The sequence below is a fragment of the Nelusetta ayraudi genome, unplaced genomic scaffold (genome assembly GCF_046127955.1).
Source record: "Nelusetta ayraudi isolate G7.1 ecotype Tasmania unplaced genomic scaffold, CSIRO-AGI_Nayr_v1 ptg000008l, whole genome shotgun sequence".
Classification (NCBI taxonomy): domain Eukaryota; kingdom Metazoa; phylum Chordata; class Actinopteri; order Tetraodontiformes; family Monacanthidae; genus Nelusetta; species Nelusetta ayraudi.
The window spans coordinates 3,031,394-3,050,837 of record NW_027466058.1 but is presented as its reverse complement, the minus strand read 5'-3'; the positions used below and the strand labels follow the sequence as shown (position 1 = coordinate 3,050,837).

The 19,444-nt window shown below is 44.4% G+C and overlaps 1 protein-coding gene across 6 annotated transcripts in view; it reads right to left on the bottom strand.

The window, feature by feature from the left end:
• adgrb3 (adhesion G protein-coupled receptor B3) overlaps window positions 1-19,444 on the bottom strand; it is a 120,492-nt gene that overhangs the window by 63,383 nt on the left and 37,665 nt on the right. For 5 of the 6 annotated variants that reach the window (XM_076018748.1, XM_076018751.1, XM_076018753.1 and 2 more), the window contains 2 exons: window positions 4,531-4,641; window positions 1,747-1,908 (listed from right to left, as the gene is read on the bottom strand). In XM_076018748.1, the coding sequence (XP_075874863.1) occupies window positions 1,747-1,908; window positions 4,531-4,641 (273 nt within the window). The remainder of the gene's footprint in view (window positions 1-1,746; window positions 1,909-4,530; window positions 4,642-19,444) is intronic. The other variant, XM_076018752.1, reaches the window with a different exon arrangement.

Sequence of the window (19,444 nt, the reverse complement as noted above, 5' to 3'; positions counted from 1 at the left end):
AACTTATTCAGAGGGTCAGACGGTTTTGGAGGGTCGTGGTTCTGCTTCACCAGTTTTCTTCTAACGCCAACAAATTCCTGCACGTCTCAGGAATCCGGCGCTGCTCACTGACAATGACGAGCTTTCACGCTGCCCGGGGTTTTTGCAGAAGAGACGCATTAAAGCTGGAGGCCAGCGCTTTTTTCTTTTTTTCACGTTTTTTTTTTTTTTTGGGGTCGATGATTCATGGAAGTGACTCTTTCTCCTTGGTGGGGCGGGGGGGTCCAGCCGAGCAACTGACCTGCTTAAACATGCCAGATTTCGAGATGAAGTACGGCTCGCCATAAATCACAGCAACGGACGACGCGGCTCCGGAGCGTTTTGATGGACTTGCAGAAAGCACTAGACTTAACAGCGCATTCCAATTTATTGTCTGAGCGGGGAGCGCCGCACTCGGGTCAACAAACAGGCAATCAGGCCGAGCCCCTAGCTGGAAGCCCCTCCCTCCCAGAGCTGATTACATCGGCCCACGGTGAGAACAACATTAAAAGCCCGACAGTCTTAATCCAGGGCTGGAGGCGCATGGAGCCACTGTGAGCTCATCACTGGCTGCAAACTCATCACCATCGGCCCGCAAAGTTGTTACAAAGGTCTTTTTGTGGGAAAAAGAAAAAAGAGGCTAATTTGCTGTGCATCGCTGTTGTTTTGTGCAGAATCTGCTGCTCTTGGTCTTTATGAAATGGAAAATAAGATAAAGTTGTTCACTTACTAAGTGGAGAAGCTTATAATAGCCACAATTATAATAGAAAATACTGAAGAAACATCTTTAGGATACTAAAGCCAGTCTCAACTCAACCTTCACTATTCGTTAATACATTGACATCTGAAAGTGGTCCCATACTATTTGCTGTGAACATGCTATTTCACTTTTCCCTATAAAAGAAAAGCTATCAATGCAAATATTTATTTGCATAATTACCGCAGTGCATGGATTAGTAATGAGTGTGCCGTGTTCAGTGGATGCTGGAGGGGCGTCTGCAGGTCTCCGCTGGAGCCCTGAGACTCTCTTGAAGCACTCCTGAGGTCTGAGGATCTAAAGAGCATCTCAGCGCCCCCCACCCCGAAAGACGGATAACATCTGTGTTGAACCTCCTCAGCCAAGACACAGACAAACATTAGCTCGCTGCAAACACTAGTTCAGAGAAGCATCCGGCGCCTACACCTGACCGCCGGTGACTCATCCGCCGTTTCCGGGTCAAGGCGTCTTAGCACGTCTGAAGGAATCGTGCGTGGGGGCTATTTTTTTTTCTCTCTCACTCTCTTTCTCTTGAAACGCTCGGATGCACTTCAGAGGAATGAAGCCGACAGCGCGTCGGCACCTACTGCTCCCCAAGCTCCACCCGGAAGCGTGTGTCCTCGAACCATTTCAATGCTGATGAATTGCCTTTTACGGATATGTGAAATGAAAAACATCCCAGGTGGGGAAAAAAAAAGGAATGTGGCGATGAAAACAAAATCTGACGGTCACAAAAAAAAAATGAAAAGTAATAAAAACATCAAGGAAACAGCATTGGATTAATTGTAGGAATACCTGCAATAGTTACACAATCTCAAATATATAGATATGTATGCACGGATGTGTATACATATCTATACACACACAAACATTTAAAGGCTTGTTAAAACACAGTAACAACAGTCGCTCCCATCAACAACAAATGAGCAAAGAATATACATGAATAGTCAAGAATCTGCGGCTAACACTACCTGGACAAGGGGCAGTGTTATTGCAAACCCTTGATTCTCTTAAAGGGCCGCTGCAGTGTGTTCCGTACGGTGAGACACATGTTCTTGTTCGCACCTGCGACCCTTGGCCGCATGTTACAGAGCATGAGCTCCACTGGGACCACTCCTCTGCACCTGATTCACCTGTGTGGGAGAAGGGTGACACTAGTTAAATGCAGCAATACGGTCCCCCCTGGGGGGCGGGGCTTATGGGGGCACAGGGGAGTGAGAGGGGGGTCGGGTGGGGAGGAGGTTGGGGAGTGAGCTCGGTTTAGTGGAAGGGGGGGGGCCTAAAGTAAGCCTCAGTTGGGGTAAAGTGGGGGTCACTGTTATCACCGGTCCACCCCCCTGTGATCTTTGGTTTTCCATATCGGGTGATGTCATCTACAGAGAGCACATGACGTGTCCCTTGGAACAGCTTTCCAAAAAGCCAAAAAAAAACAATTAATTAAAAAATGTGTTCATTTTAGCGTCTCTAAATGTGTTTTTGCAAAGATCACAGAGAGGGCGTCACTATTAATACCATGAGGGACAGGATCCATTTCACTAGATTCTTACAACAAAAAAAGCAAATATGACTCATGCATCTTTTTTTTCTCTCTCTCTCTCCACGAGGGCATGTAATTGGCTCAAATTAACGTCGGGAGGGGAAAAAAGGAAACTCACGGTAACACAGAGGAAAAATACTGGTAGAAACATGGCAACATGCAAGAAAGACAACGTCTGAGAAAATAAGATGGAGTTGAATGGGTGTTAGTTGATTCGGCGATATGGATATCCCTCACACTGCAGCAATCTGTCTGGTTTCCTTGACAACAGCAGAGCCAAAAAAAAAAAAGAACAACTGCTTTTTCGATAAAGATTACAATTTTTTTTTTCTTTTTGGGAAGATTTGTTCTAGGCTGTCGAGCACTGGGGATGAAGGGGTGAAGGGAATAACGAAAGCTTGTGTGTAAATTCTGACCCAATTTGCCTATGACTTTATTTTAGAAAATTCCATTTTTGAACGTGCATAGCCACAAGAAAGCAGCAGTAGCTTTTCACTCCACGCAATCCGACTGGAATTTTTTTTTTTCCAAATCTTTTTAATTACTTTGGCTTTTTGTTTCTTCTTCTTCTTTTTTTTTAATGTCTTTTGCCAAGTTAGAGCAGGCAAATGAATTAGCTTAACTATGCCTGCAAAGCGGCAAACAGCAGTCAAGATAAAGGCGGTAGCTGGAGCTCGCTTTGGAGTCAAAAGACAGACAGACACACCACCATTAGGGTCAAATACCAAAAGAGGGGGGCGGGGGGGAAGAGTCCATGAGAAGCTGAGGCTGTGTTTGACAGCGGGGCACTGGGCCCTCATGGTGTCGCCTTAGTGAGAGGGAGGCAAAAATATCTGATGACATGTAAAAAGAACATCAAACTCCAGCACGGGAGCGGTCACCCAATAATTCATGTCTGATTATGCTAAAACTCCAGGTGGGGATAAAAAAAAAAAAATGTTTCAACTGCAGCTCTGAATACATTTCTGTCATTGGAAATCAGTGAAAGTTTTTTGGAATTTTTCTCTTTTGGAAGCTTTAGGAGTTGTCTTTCAACATGTTGCACGAGGAACATATGGATTCAGCCAAATAGAAGAGCCTGATCCTTCTTGCCCCTGAATTCATTTTTGTTTGTTTTTTTTCAGATCATAAAATCGACTGAAAGGTGGATCAATTCGTGAAATGATGCAGAACAGGGAGATTAAATCGTGTGAGAATGACAAACAGTAAAGCGCGGCGATGCGACTTTGCCGGGAGAAGGGGGGAGAGAAGGCGGGGGGGGTGACAACCAAACTACGGCGTGTGCGACATGAGGATGGTGACCTGTGTTAGAGTTGGCAGTGGTGTGTTAGTGCTTGGGCGGTGTCGGGCGACAATGGCAATGAGGGGTAAAGGATGACAGCGGTAGGCATGGACAGAACACGGGGGGGGGGAAAAAAAATCAAAATTTAAAGAAATAAAAAATAAAGCCCCAAAAAAAACCCTCTTGCACCTGAACCCCACCCACCAAGATGTGTGTGTAGTCTGAATAATGATAGAAAGAGGCAAAAAAAAAAAAAAAGTGCATAATTTAAAAATTATTTTTTTTTAATAATGGTAAAAGGAAAATCTGCTGTTTCATCTCCGACTCCATTAAACAGACTGGAGTGAAGATAATGTCACTTCCTTTAATTTAACTTGGCTTGATTTGATTTGGCCAAACACCTTCACTTTATGTCCTTTCATCTATTAGCTTCACTTTTTATGAGTGAGCGTTTCATGTTTGGCGGCAGGCTTCGGGGGTTTCGCAGCAAAATGACATTTTAATTTATCATGCCTAAGAGGGAATCATTCACCACATCAGTGCTTATTCAGTTTTTTATTTATCATCTATTTATTTATTTTTTTTTTTTTATCTTTTACGGCTCTTTTAATTAATGCTATGTGAATACATTCTGGGAGTAATGCACCTGCCAACTCTCTATGTGACAATAAAACAAACAGACCCCATAAAAAGAAAAAAAAAAAGCCCAATTAAAGTAAATACTGGTGAGGGGGGGGAAATGGGACATTTGTTTATCTAATTCACATTTTTCTACTGAGAATGGGAGGGGGGGAAAAAAAATCATAGATGCAAAACATTTCCACTTAAAAAACGGTGCAGTACAAGAGAGAGAGCATGCATGATGAAATTAAGTGTAGTCGACAAAAAAAAAAAAAAAAAAAAAAATCAAGTAAAGAAACAACTATTGTATATTACCAGTTTGTGCCATAAATTTAGCAGATTCAGCTTGCTCCTTCAGGGCCTTTGTGTCATGAACTGATCTCGGCCGCTGACTTTTTACTGTATGCTCTCCGATCATTCCATATTCTATGGGACAAAATAGAGGTTCATATGAAAGCTAGGCTTAAACATTGCTGGTCTAAGAACATAAAAAGAAGCTTATTATTATTGCATAGTGTTTTCTTTTTCTTTTTTTTCTCTTTTCAGAGTGTTTGAAGCAGTACATGGCTAGAAACAAAGACCACACACGTCCGCCCGCGTTTTAGTTTTCTGCGTTACTCTAGGCTGTCAAAAAAGTCAAAGGAACAAAACAAAACAAAATAAAGGCAGCAGAATTTCAGGGGATGAGTCGCAAGTATTAATATTTTCTTGGAAAGCACAGCGTAGACACATAGCAAAACATGCAACACCCCGCGTCCTTGCTTTGTTTGTTGTTTTCTTTACCCCTGGCGCGTCTTCTGAGGGCCCCCGCCCCCAGCCCCGCCTCCCTCCCCCCCACCCACCCCGCACACCCGGTAAAAGGGAAACAAAGAACGAAAATGAAAAGTAAACATGTGTAAGCCATCGAAAAAAGCCACAGAGGAGGGAGGGGCGAGGGGTCATGGACAGAACATGCTATTGATCCACAGTTTCCTCAAAGAGTTGCCTAGTCATCGTCATCATGGCTTCAACCTACAGGCTGGAGAAAAAAAAAAAAAAAAACACAACATTGCGTGTCGTTGTGAAATTCGACAAATGTATTCCGAGCTGTCTTGGCTTGAAATGAGTGCCCTCTTTGTTTCCGCGGAGGGGACAAAGAGCAAAATGTGGGACAATGTTCTGATGCCACACTCTCAAAATTGACGCTGGCGACGCTGCGGGTGAGGTTGCGTCAGCTGCGCAGATTGAGTCGCGCGCCCTGTGAGACATGTTTCTGCTCCGCTCACACAAAATTGTGCACATGGTGCGCACGTTTACGACTTTTTTTTATTTATTTATTTAAAAAACAAACAAAAAAAACAAACAAGGGAAACAAAAACCTCTCCTCGCTTTTGGCAGTGTGGCCCCAATGAGGTGTTTATATCTTCTGCAGACTTTGCAAGTAAATGAAGGTGATCGTCAACAACAGACTCACACAAAACTCATGTTAGTGTATTAGACGACACAATGCATCAGCCACTGACAGGGAGCGCGTCAGAATTAGTCTGATTTGGTGACTTCCTCCTTTTTTTTTTTATAGAAATCCGAAGATCGTCCTCACAGAAAGTGCTAACACAATTAGCACAATATAATAAGTAAGTCAACAAAAAAAAGAAACAAATCAAGACCGAACCGGCTTCCGTCGCGTCTCATCAGTCTTTAAACAAATATTAAAAGGCTTTCAAAAGGAGAGACAAGGAAACGCCTGGAGGTAGAAACGACCGTTGTCGACTCTTTGATGCGGCGTTGGAACCGTCAGAACTGCGCCAGCGCTAAGAAGCCGGGGTTCAGAGTAATGTTCAAAAGGTCCATTAGTCTGATCTGACTGTTCTCACGCTGGTTTCGATCAAAGTTATCAGGAGGTTGCTGCAAAAATAAAAATAAAATAAAATAAAATAAATTGGCAGGTAGGCATGAGTTGCAATGCATTACAAAAGGAAAGCAGCAGGCAGCGGATACTATAGGACCTGTGGATTGTTTGCTACGTATTCGCTCCGGACCGTTAATGAACTATTTGTGATTTTGCGCTCCCCCTGTGGCGTGTTATATCATAAACCAAATCCACATTAAGTGGCATGAAAGGGCTGTCTAAATTGGTCCGCCTTAATGTGCGCTACACTTAGCAGGGAACCACACAAAAGACAGGGGACTTGGCCTTTTATAATAAATACGTGCAAGCTAAGCCCAATGCTTAAAGCAAATGAGACGCTGTGCAAAAGCGCTTTTTATGCTAACGGCTCAGCGGGGCCAGATGGATGAGGACAACGTGTCCAGGATGACTCGGACTCTTCATTCCTTTTTATTTTTGCCTTTACATTCTTTGTTAATAATGCAAAGAGGAGCGTAAAGCACTCGCGGGCCGTCATGTGGACGCTCTCGTGGCCTCCACGCGATAACAAAGCGACGAGCATGTCAGAATGTCAGTACAGTGCGGTGAAAAGACGCGATTTCAGCCTCGCTCTCTACTCTATTATTTACATTCTAAACCCAACATACATGTAGAAACTGGGACAGTGTGTGTGTGTGTGTGTGTGTATGTTCTGTGTGTGTGTGTGTGTTTATGTGTGTGTTAGAACAGGGACGTTTCGAGGAGCTACGGGCTAAAACATTCCGCGCTGTCCTCTTCCAGTGCCAAACGCGACGGCCTGGCGAGCCATTGATCATCGCTCTGTCATATCTCGGAGAGTGATTTGCCTCTGCGAAACATTGATCAGCTAAGCCTATTAAATAGTAATATAAGCCCCTGAGCCGGTCTCACCTAATCTAATTGCTCACAGCAGCTCTTGATGAACAGCACAACAAAAGCCGCGCTACATGAAAGAGATAATGAAAAATGTCTTGAAGCATCATGTCGGTGGGAGATTCGGACAGCAGTCGTGGCGGATCAAGCCTCTCTCATTTTTTTTTTTCTCAAAGAGGGAAGTGTTCTGTTCCCGCAAGATCCATTACCCGGCGAGTGATGTTGGAGTAGTTTTATCTACGACGACGCGCAATTACAGGAGCTTTAACCTGTAAAGTGCTGCTTCGTTTAGAGCACAAGAAGAGCCGACTGTCGCTACATGGCACTGGAGCCTCGTCGGCGCAGCAAACAGCGCGGCGTTAACCCTGTCTGAACGCTGGATCGAGGGGCCTCACTTTAAAATACACCGCAAAAAATTGTTTTGTCAAGAATGTAGCAAAACGAAGAAAACCGCAAAGAAAAGAGTTAAGAAGCGGTCGCTACTTGGAGGGTTGCAATTTTTTAGCATTTGTCAGAATAAACAAAGATACAGAACAGAAGAGACATTCAATCTGCCCTCTAGTGGATGATATAGGCATGACATTGGATAAGCCCATTCCCACTGTCCATTCCAGCTTAGCCCAATAACTGTCGGATCGTCTGTCTTTGTACTTACCCGATAACTAAGAGACCAGATCTGTAGGCGTTCATTATATTTAATAACTTGCGGTTATTGAAGAAAATTATATTTGCTTTCTTGTGAGAATTGAGGTTACGCAAATGATTTTTTCAGTTTGTCAAAAATTGGCTTGTCAGGTTTTGTGCGCTAGGCAAGGGTTGCAGTCACGTCATGAGCTCCTCCCATAGTTCCACTAGAGGGCAGTGTCTTGAAGAGCAATGTCTTGGAATTTGCAACTTTCTGCATTTCAGGAAAAAAAAAAAAACAGTGTAAGCATGGAAATATAATCACATTGAAGGATAGTTTTACTCATATTGGTACGATTAAACCTCTGCCAGTGTGTTCGAACAGGGGTTACAATAGTGTAACTCTCGTCTCCTTTGCTCGGAGGAGGCTTCCCTTTGTATTGAATAATGAAAGGGAGATGATGCCATTTGGAGAAATCTGCCACTGTTTGCTTTTTTCCCCCTCTCTGCACACGGCTGGTAGATCCATTCAATTGATTTGCATGCACATAATCACACGGGGCGTGCATCGCTAACAAGGCATGCATTTTCAGCAAAGTACTACAAATGCTTTTCCTTTGACCGTTAAAAATAACCATTTAATAGGCACGACAGGGTGGGGGTGGGAGGCGGGGCAATCTGACACTTGCCGTCCCCAAGCCTTCAAGAATCTCATTGAGAAACGCAGGATTGTGCGTAAATAAAGTGATGACCCAGATTATCCTGATGAATAAAGGATCAGTAATCACTTTTCCGCAGCATGCAACCGGTTCATTATTATTTTAACCATGGGCTGACATCATTTATTAACAAGAATGACAAAAATGATCCAAACGCACGTCACTGCTCGACGAGTTACGTTCTAAAATCCCAACATATACCTTTTGAATTCACTCTGCAATTTTTTTTTTTTTTTTTTTTTTGCTGCAGTAATTCAAATCATAATAACTGGACCTGTTAAGTTTTTCAGTGAGGCGTCAGTCTGAAAATGCCAAGTGAGTCAAGATTGGCTCGGACAAAGATCACACTGGCGTTATGATTAACATGATGAAAAACAAAGAATAACTCTTTCCTCCCGCTTGTCTATCCTGCAAAGTACTTATTGAGTTGTTTCATCAGGGATTTGTAAAGTTTTAGAGCCATGCGCTGCAAATATGTCCACCCTCATCCTGATGGAATGCAACATGCTTTTGCTTAAGCAAATTGCTAAAAAAAAAAAAAAAAAAAGGGCATAATTGAGAATTTGCCCGGCAGCAGCGTCTCTTTCCAGAGATCATGACCCAGTTACTCAAGTTAATCCTCAAACTTGGTTTTCAGGCGCTTTTATGGAGGAAATCTTTCTTTCTCCCAAACAACCGGATCAATTTAAAAAAAAAAAAAATGCGTGCGTCTCCTCTCCGAACAGAGAACAGAGAGGTTTTTCCCTCAACGTGGAAAACCACCTCTCGCCGTGATAGCGTTTTGACGGCCCCTTCACTTCGAAGACGTCGGGCAGGGCACGCCAGGCCACCAAAAATCTTATTCAAAGAGAGGAGAGCCAGTGTCTCCAATTGAGAAGCACGGCACAAAGTACTTTCCAAAGTGAGGCAGCAGCAAGATAAATGGAATCGTGTTCACTCGTGTCTTTGGCTCACTGCACCTAAATGTTTGGTCTCTCTCCCAAACTCTTTCGGAAAAAAAGGATAAAAAAAAAAAAAAACAACAACACACAGGTTGGAATAAGGACACTGTGCATAACAAAGCACAGAGTAAACAACAGTAATGGAATCCTCCACTGCGAATTGTCATTACCGTCTTAGTTCACTTAATTAGCTACCCTCGCACCATAGGCGTAGACTCTCACTCTGCTCCCAACACGAGTGGCTGGAAAATGGAAACTTTCCTTCCCTTCAGTTGCCTCGCACACATTAGAAGAGCAGAGATTTACCGTAAACATTGAAATTTGTTTTTTTTTTTAAACTTAACAAAACCAACTCCCCCTCGCCGTAAAAAGCTAATAAACAGCGTTTCCGCATCTCTTTAGCAACAGTGGAGTTTTGCGTGTTACTAACGTCCAAGAATGTTCAATCTAGACGGAATGAAAAGTTACATTTTTGATCAAATAAAAGTTATTGTAGATTCTTTTCAGATTTTAGAGTCCTTCTCCTTCTCAAATATATGTGCCAGTCCAATCAGCCGTTCCCTCCATTTTCTCCAGAAGCAGATTTAAAGGGGTAATTCAAAGTGTTTTTGTTAACCACTATGCTGTCATTAGTTGTGCTGTAGCTTTTGGCCCTACTGTGAGAAAAGCAGAAAAGACTTATGACTTAGTATTATTATATATATATATATATATATATATATATATACATATATATGTATATATATATATATATATATATATATATATATATATGTATATATATATATATTATGCACATTTTCTGATCTTTATTTTTCATGCCAGTCTCGAGTGCAAAAGCCACATGCACGGATCAAAACCCCCACAGATCTCCAGAAAAATGCACATTGAGCCCTCAGTTTACAGCCTCCTGTAAAAAGACCCTCGGCCTCCTGCTCACAATGAAGCTTTGTTGCACCATTGCACACGTTCAGAAGGGGAGAAAAACAAGGCAGGCACCTGAGACGGGTAGCAGTGACATCACAAAGAGCCAAAACGCAGAACTACTAATTTCAGCACAAATTTTCTGGAGGGTAATCAAGCAAAATAAGAGGAGTAAATCATTTCCTGTTCTGGGGAGTTGACTGATAAATCAGAGCTGCATTAAAAAAAAAAAAAAAAAAATAGATTGGTACAGTCAATTATCTTTAATGAATCAATTAAAATCTTTGGTCAAAAGGTTCGTTGGATTCGACCAGATCAGCGTGACTGCATCCATGTTCCGTGCAACGCTTCTTTATTATGTGGACTAGCGTGCATAGAGCCAAGGTTAATATATGCACGTGAGTCTGTTTGAGTGAGCTCCAACCCTCTATGATTCATCAGAGCGCAGTAACGCTTAATTAGCAGCCATATTTACAAAGAACTCCACGCTGGAGCCAATTAATGCCCTGTTACTCTGCCCATGTAGTGCACATTATATAGAAAAAATAAAATCAAGGGCTCGACACGCAATTAACGGCAGTAATAGTTCCCTAACACCGTGACCTTTGACAGCTGGGGCGACGCTTTGATTCAGTCGCGCGTGCGTGCGTGCAGGACGTCTCCAGCTCCTACAGAGTCCAGCGGAAGAAGACTCGTTCATTTCCAGGTTAATCACGGCCGTGCGCACGGGTTCCGTGTGTAATCCCAGTGAAAGAGATGGTGGGAGAGTGGGAGCCGGCCCCGTGTCCAATGACTGATGTGTCTAACCTTGCATGAAATGAGCCTTTAACTCAAAAGCCCCGATGAGTGGCTCCTATCAGGGCCGGCGTGCTCACTGCGCTCCTGCTTGTAGACTGACTGACTGACTGACTGACACCTACGTTGCCCCTAATGAGAGCCACTTCATTGCCAGTGCGCTTTGAAGAGCCTATAAGTTCCCGAATTAGAGACGAGCGTACAGTCGGCCGAGACCAGGGAGACGCTGCTGCTGGCTGATCCTGACGCTCAGGCCCGACTTTGATCCATTTATAAACAGCTGAGCTAGTCAGCCTGGCAAATATTTATCAAGTGTGGTCGCATCTGGACCAATTGATTAATTTGTGCGTCAAAATTCAATACATATCGAGTTAAGCGTGTGCTGATAAATCTTATGAAAGTTGCAAAGTTCTGCGAATGAAGGGAAGAAGTCTAATAGAATATTTCCTTTTAGTTTTTTCGGTAACGCTGTGATTTCATTCGTCCAAATATCGAAGCAGGAACGTGGCTGGTGCCCGTCTTCAGCGAAATACACGTGTTCAACACAGACAAGGTAAGTACGCCAGTGAACAAAGAGCTCAAATAGCAAGTCGTTGCAAAGGAAAGCGGAAAAAAAGATTACTTGGAATTACGTGCTGCACACAAAACAGACATTGCATTAAAAAGAATAACATCAAGCATACAATAAAACAGTTCCAAATACAATTTTTTTGTTTTATTTGAACATTTTAAAAGAAGACAGCATACAAAATACTGTGTATACATGTATACATATACATATACATATATAAATGTATATGCTTTTTCACTTTAACAAATCTGCAAAGAGCTGCGTTTCCATCGTTAAAAAGAAAAACTGAAAACAAGAACAAAAGAAAAAGAGATGATGAAGAGGATTGTGACAATGACGATGACTTGATGAAGATGCTTCATCACGAGCAGGTTGAACTTCCACGTCCATATCGGCTCTGGGATAAAAAGCTACCGGTGAGCCACGACCTGATCGAAGCTACTCAGGTGTCCTCCGCGTGCCTCCTCGCAGCCGTGAGGCAAAAACCTTCCGCTCTTGGCGGAACCATATGCTTCAGCCAGTCTAAAAAAAAAACTCAATTAGGCTTTCATTAGGAAAATGAGGGGGTTGCACGGAATCGGATACAAATTACAAATGGTCCCGGGAGACGCACAATTATCTGTCATGTTTCTTTTGCCATCTGTTTTTGCTTCCTGTTGACTCTCCTAATGACTCAGACTGAAGCCAAATTAGAATTCGGCGCAAGTTGCCGCCGGACCGACAAGAGAAGTTGAGCAAAACGCACCTAAAAAACCAAACCAAACAAAAGAAGGTGAGACATCGTGCAGCCTGCGCCGAGCGGAGACAGTGTGTTTTCTCTGTGTGTGTGTGTGTGTGTGTGTGTGTGTGTGTGTGTGTGTGTGTGTGTGTGTGTGCGCACGTCGAGCGTTTTTGCATGGATAATGCGGAGCACAATGCTGAGGCTACCGAGCAGTACCTCACAAAGCAACCTAGATGGAGCTCTGACGTTATCAAAGCGCTCCATCAAGGAGTCCTGTTGCTGGGTGCCGGGAGCAGATCATTCCTCCTCCTCTTTATAACCCCCTCCCCACTCCTCCCTCCTCCCCCCCCATACACATTCAGGAAACAGGCTCTGACGGTCCGCTCTAATGCCATTAGGAACATATTCTGAATTCCACTCGATCTCTGCGCAGATGCATTTTGCCACACTTCGTGTCGAGGCATCTGGCTGGAAACAAAGACAAAAAAAAAAAAGGAGGGAGATGCTGCATTTTGATTTGGGGTGATGCAGGAAAAGGGAAAAAGAGAATCGTTTCCTTGTCATTTCTCTGAGGCTCTCGTAGGAACCCGCCCCCGCACGCAAGCCGGCTGACGCTATCGGGCAAATAAATCTGCCTGTGGAGCATTTTGGAAGCGAGAGCAGTGCCAACGTTTGCGCCGGCTTACAACTCACAACCCCCCCTCCACCACACACACACACACACACACATACACACACACACACCACCACCAACTCGGCCCCCTCACCCGCTTGGTAAACGCGTCAACTGCTGAGCCACCCGTGACTGAAAGTGGGGCTGCCGCAGGGGGGGTGGGGGGGAGGACGACGCGTCTGAAAGGAGGGTTTTGTGCAGCAGCCGAAACAAGGATGAAAGCAGATTACTAATGAAACCACTTCAGACGGGACCCGCTTCAACTTGCACAAATATTGCGGCGGCCGCCGCTCACGTGCGTAAGGCTCCTCCTCTTCCTCCTCCTTGAACTCGACGTGGTTTTCGTCTCGCCAGTGGCGGAGCCAGAAGGTTCCTTTTTTTGGGGGGGGGTTGTCACAAGGTCAGATCATTAGTTAGATATAGGAGTGGCCATAGGGATATAGATGAAATGACTGTTTGTTTGTTTTTCTAACTGTACTATGTATTACTGTAGTGGTTTGTATTTATGAAATGTTTTCAGTGTGACCTTATGACAGTCGTCCTATGAATTAGCGAGCAGGATATCCTCGCCAATGTTAATAAAGCTCTTGCATTAGCTTGTTCCTACTGTCCTTGGTCAGGGTGAGCGCTAAAGTTCTTCTTTTGAGTGTCTAGTTTCCACCAAGAACAAAATCCGGGCCAATCATCAAGTTCGAAAAAGCTGGAGGTACGAGGCCTTTTGGCAAACTTTCCCCCCTGCTGTGAGGTTGGCCACGACCCCCGGCGGCCACCACGCAGCTCCGCCCCCCCCCCTGCATCCGTGCACACCCTGGCCAATCATCAAATGAAAACCATCATCAAACTGCCTTTTCCGACCGGCGCAACGATCTCTTGCGCATGTTTGGAAGTTTGCGCATAATCGCCCTTTAATGCCGTCCTCCTCTCCTCTGCCCCCGGAGGTGCTACGAGGTATCGCAAAAGTATGGACACCGGCTCCTGGCACCGGCATGAAAACGCACCAGTCCGGTGGATGACCAGTCCGGTCACGCGCGCTGCCAAAGCTTAGAGCAGCCGTGCCAAGCCAAGCATCTGTCCAGAGCCAGACAAACATGACACAGTTTCCTTTTTTTCCTTTTATCATTTAATTTTTATTTTTTCGCACCTTTTGCGGGCACAGCCAATTTTTCCGAAAGAGCGCGCGCCTCGTGCCTTATTTTCCCGAGCCGTTTCGCTCGGCGCGTTAAAAAAAACAAGCGGCCTCGGATCAGTCGGAGTTTCCTCACCGAGGAGACGCGGCGACGGAGAAAGATTGCAACGAGGAGCCGGGTCGTGGCCACGTGACGGGCGGAGGCGAACGCGGTTGGATGGCCATATTTTGTGGCGAGATAAATCATTTCCAACAGCCCCTAATGAGACCTCCATAATTCATGCTGTCAGCTTTTTCCAGAGCACCAATCACGTCGGATCCTTTCGCGGCGGCCGGAGCCCGCTGCTTCAGACTGCCACCCCGCATCTATCAGCGAGGGGAACATTGTGTCATATGCGAGTTTAGTCATGAGGAAGATGCCCGCAACATGCCCTGTCTTTGCTCATCCGCTAAGCTCATGTTAAAAGCAAAACACACACACACACACACACACTCCGAAATAATTACAAGGACACAGCGGCAGCTCTGCGACGTCCTCAGACGAGGGGACACGGGTGGGCGGCGCAATAGGATTTATTTATTTATTTATTTATTTTTTTAATGTAATGGATTCTGAAGCCCAGGCCCGGGAATAAGAAACGCCACGGCTCTTGAGTTTCAAAGTCATGCACGGCTGCTCTTGCCTGTCGCCGCCGTTTTTGTGGTGTCTGACAACCCCGCACGAGATTTCAGCTCATGAAATCCAAGCCTGTATCTCTTTAATTTGGTTTATTTTTACATTCCATGATTTAAATCCGACATTTTCTGCACAAAGCTAGAGAGAATCCCTGGTTCTTACAGTTTAATCGCCCGGCGTGTGGAAAAAAGTGTTTCCTGTGGGGATGAATTGAGATCTCAGAAAAGAGCACTCAGGAAGCATTTGGGGGTGGCAATACTGAACTAAATTGTGAATGGCCACAGCTGCTGTTCATCATATCCAGGAGCACCAATCAGATTTCATTTTGCTAGCTCCGTACAACCCAGAGGGTTCCTACTGAGCTGTGGGGTGATATACATTTTATTTTCAAGTGGACTACGTTTCATTTCAAGTTGGAAAAAAACAACGTGAGTGAGTCCATTGTTGTTGTTGGTATTGTTAGCATCGTTAGCCCACACCTGCACTTGGAACAGCGGTCTGCGCATTGTGAAAGCACAAAAACAACACCAAGTGTCTACAAGAAGACGTTGCACCGTTCTCTTCTTTCTCTGTAGCTTTTCAGGGCTTCTAGCAACCGAGGCCTTACTTAGTTTGTCACGACTGAAGTGAAGCAGAGTGTGGACGGAATCCTGAGGCTGATTGAAAATGCTCTTGGTTGGAGATTGGCCAGATTCAAGAGATTAAATCTCTAAAACTACCTACAGTGCAAAGTTAGCAGTTAGAAAGTTTTATTATACAGCAGCTTATGATTAAAATATGGCCAGGGGACCAGATACTCGAATTTAATGTAACGTAATTCATATTTTGTAGATATGGGCCCCTTCTAAACATTTGGTGAAACTTTTCATCAAGACGTCAGCATTAATTAGATCTCTTTTGAAGCCTTTTAAGCCGCGGCAAAGCTCAGACCCCAGAGTGTTTTTCTGTTACAGTGAGGCGAGCGTGTGGTTTCACCTGCGCTACTTTTTCCATTCTGTGTTTGGCCTCTTGTTAAGTGCTCCGGAGCGAGAGGCAAAACACTCCGCTGAACAGAGCCTGCAGGGATTCAGTGGTAACAAAAGGAAGGTTGTCGAGCTCAAGAGGAAGGGGATCCAATGACCGCCGTCTCTGGGAACCCAGAACATGATAGAATTCGTCCCCTTTTCCTTAAAACAATCATTTTCATGTAATGTCAAAGTCTTTAAATATTCTTAAAGAAATACAAATTGCACTTATTGCTTAGTGCTTTGTGTGTGTGTGTGTGTGTGTGTGTGTGTGTGTGTGTGTGTGTGTGTTTTGTGTATGAGTCTTACTGATCCACCTACATTTTTGTATTTATTTTAAATATAATTGCTTTTTCATAGAATCAAATTGGAAAAAAAGACAAATCTAAAATATCACTTGCAAGAAACACGCACCTTTTCCAAGTCTTCGTGAGTCTTTATGAAATTTGCATTTTCCTCTATTGTTGTTGAGGGCTAATTGTAATTGCAGTTAATGAGAGTTATTTTATAAAATAAGAAGAGAACAATATCTGGGTTTATTCTTCTCTGCATCCTAAAATGGTTACAGTTTATTATCTTGGAGATGAAATTAGAATGAACTGATCAAATTGAGGATCCCCCCCTCCCCCCCGTTCATTTTCTTGAACTTCAGTGCAATGTTGAATGTTGTCCTCCAGTGTGGACCGGGTGACGCTCAGGAGGTTCATCATCGGTGGCTGGGAAAAGCAACACGGAGCCCTTTCTCTTCTAAGTGAAAGCACTGTCTGGTCCTCTGCGCTGAAAAGATGCTTGTTCCATAAATGTTTTCACAAAAAAAGATTTTTTTCTAAACTTTGCCCAGGGATGCATCTGTCTAATTCCAAACACCAACTGTGTAACTGCATTGCTTCTATGCAACAGTGCAACCAGTGTGTTGAAACCAGGGCAGGGTGGCGCTAATTTCCAAATGCGACTGAAAGGGTGGATGTTTAGCGATAAACACATTTAGAGGAACGCCGCAGTTCGTATCGTCTCTCCAGCGGTTGATCGACGTGGCCTTTCTTCAGTAAGGACGTGCGGTGCGACTGGCTGCTCCGTCGCATCTTAGGCCTCTTCTTTGGGGCGCAGGCCGACGTGTTGAGACATCAACGGAACCGTTTGTGTCGGAAATTGGCATTGCGACGGTGTAATCATATTGGATTCAATATATATGCAAATCTACGAGAGCTGGTAATTAGCGGGCAACGTTTGAATGAAAACAAACTCTCTCCCAGACGGTCGCCAGCACTCGCTTTGCACCCCCATAGCAGCGTTAGCAGCGATGGCTGAACCCGCTGCTGGCTCCGAGCAACACGTGCGCGAGCCCGGCTCCGGCCGCCGTCAAGTTGGAGCGCTGAAGCGGTGCTCCGTCCTCATCCCAAAGATTTCTAGAATACTTGAAGCTACTTTGGAGATCTGTGTTTTTTTTTTTGGTTATTCTCTGTCCTGGAGTCGTGCTGCTCCAGTTCGTCACCTTTACAGCTCCTCCCACATGGAGCCGTCGACCCCGCATCTCTGACCCCCGTGACCCCACCCACCTACATCAGCTGCTCAACACCTGCTGCAACTATTATCACTGACATGCTACCAGCATGATCTTTAACACCATCTGTTACGGCCGCTGTTGTTTTCTGCCAGCGTGCCAGACATGCTACCGGTCTTGTTTTGCATTATAATATATCCTTATATTACCCTGTGATAGGTTATTTTCTGTTCTCTCCCACCCTGCTTTTCATTTCTTCACTCACGCCTCCTCTAACCTTCTTTTCTCCGCTCAAGGTTTCAGCCTTTTTTTTTTTTTTTTTTTCAGAATGCCCAGTCGGCTTCAACGTTGTGGTCCTGAGATAACCTTTTTACAACATGGTGCTGTACACAAAAAAATCAGAACTCCACACACTGAGCTGGTGCAATCAGTCTGTAACCAGTGGAACAAGTTGTTTTTAAAAAAGGGTTGGAAACACTTCATAAAATCAAAGAGGAAAAAAAGGTGTTTATGTCAACATGAAAAAAAGGCTGAATAAAATCAGACTCCTCGGCGGCGTCTGAAATACCTTATCGGTGGCAGGTCCTTGTTATATGCAGCAGCCCGGGCAGCCGAGGAGAGACATCCATATTGGAAATTAATTGTTTTTTAATGTTCACGTCTCCATCGTCCGCCAGCACACAGCCATGGACCATTACTGTGGTCAATTAGCCATTCAACATATTACCGTTGGCCAATGTATGGAATTGATTATCCCACCACGAGTCTATCCCCCCGCAGCCTCCCATGTCCAGAATATTAAATGTTATGTAAGAAAGATCAGGGCTTATCCCGACGGTGTAAATTAATTCAGGTTTAACCTAAACGCGGCTGCTCAATTGTTTTTCCAGCCCGAATGGCCTCTGCTAAATCTGCGTCGGAAGGAAATGGAAAAAATTCAGCACAGCTCACCCGGAGGTACGAGCGATAAGCAGCCTTTGAGTTTTGTTATTTATAAAACCTCCGTTTCCGTCGGGCAGCCTGAGAAAGCAATGACGCCGCCACGGCTTCTGAGCCTCTTTGGCTGCGGTGACACTGGGCGATGACTGAGGCGCACTGTCTGACCCGTGCACGCTGCGATAGGCAGCTACAGACGTGCCAAACTGCAGGAGAACGGGGACTTTTAAAGGTCCATGACACCGAAGCAGCCAATAGCTCTGCTGAAAAGCCTAGTTTATGCCATTGTTGACGTATTGTTGTCTGTGTCCAGGACGTCGGTCAAGCCCTCGGCTCCTTTGCTTCTCAAAAGGAAAACAGGCGTGATGACAGTCCTCCACGATTTACTCTGAGAGGCAGCGGTGGATTTTTGCGACGAATAATCACTGTCACGTCCCGCAAAATATCTCCCAGTTTATCTCCGGTGAACTTTTTCAAAGCGGCCAGAATAATTTATTTTTATCTGAACCAAATGCAGCTGAGTGTGTGCGTGTGTGTGCGTGTGTGTGCGCGCGCGCATACAATTAAAAAAGCAAAACCAACAAAAAATTTGCTGTTTCATGAGATGTTGATCACTCGTTGTTGATGTTTCTTGCACTAAAACAAAGTGAATCTGTCGTGAGCGCTGTTTTGCAAAACCTTTTTTCCCTCCTCTCCTCTCGTGTCCCTCCAAGATTGGCTCTAACAAGCTTTTCATCTCAGGGAAAACAAAAAACAAATTTATTTCATTCCAGTCTCATCATGGAAGATGGGGGGTGGGATATTCTTCATCAACTCTCCGGCTCAAAAATTGTTAAAATATATAAAAAAAGAGGCAGCAGTTGAAGGACAGTGAAATGCTACATGTTTTTCTACTGCGTACACGTGGAAAATATGATGTTTCACCGTATACCTTCGCCTCATTGTCTTTCGCCTCAATTGGAGGCAGGGATGAAGGCATATTTGTGTAATTTATCGAGCCATTCACAGCAAGTAAACAAATCTTCTTTGAGGTGAAATTATAAGCAGGCAGAATCGCAGGTCGCAGTGAACGACTTGGCGCTCCCAGCCACTGTGAGGCTGCAAACAGAAAAAGCTGCATTTGACTGCATGTCCTTGACGAGCCCGTCGCCAGCAAAAAAAAAAAAAACAACTCTGCATCTAAATCAGCAAATAGACACAAACTAAGTTGATTCAAATAGAAAAGCAAGAAAATTCTGCTGAAAGTTCAGGAACAGTTTC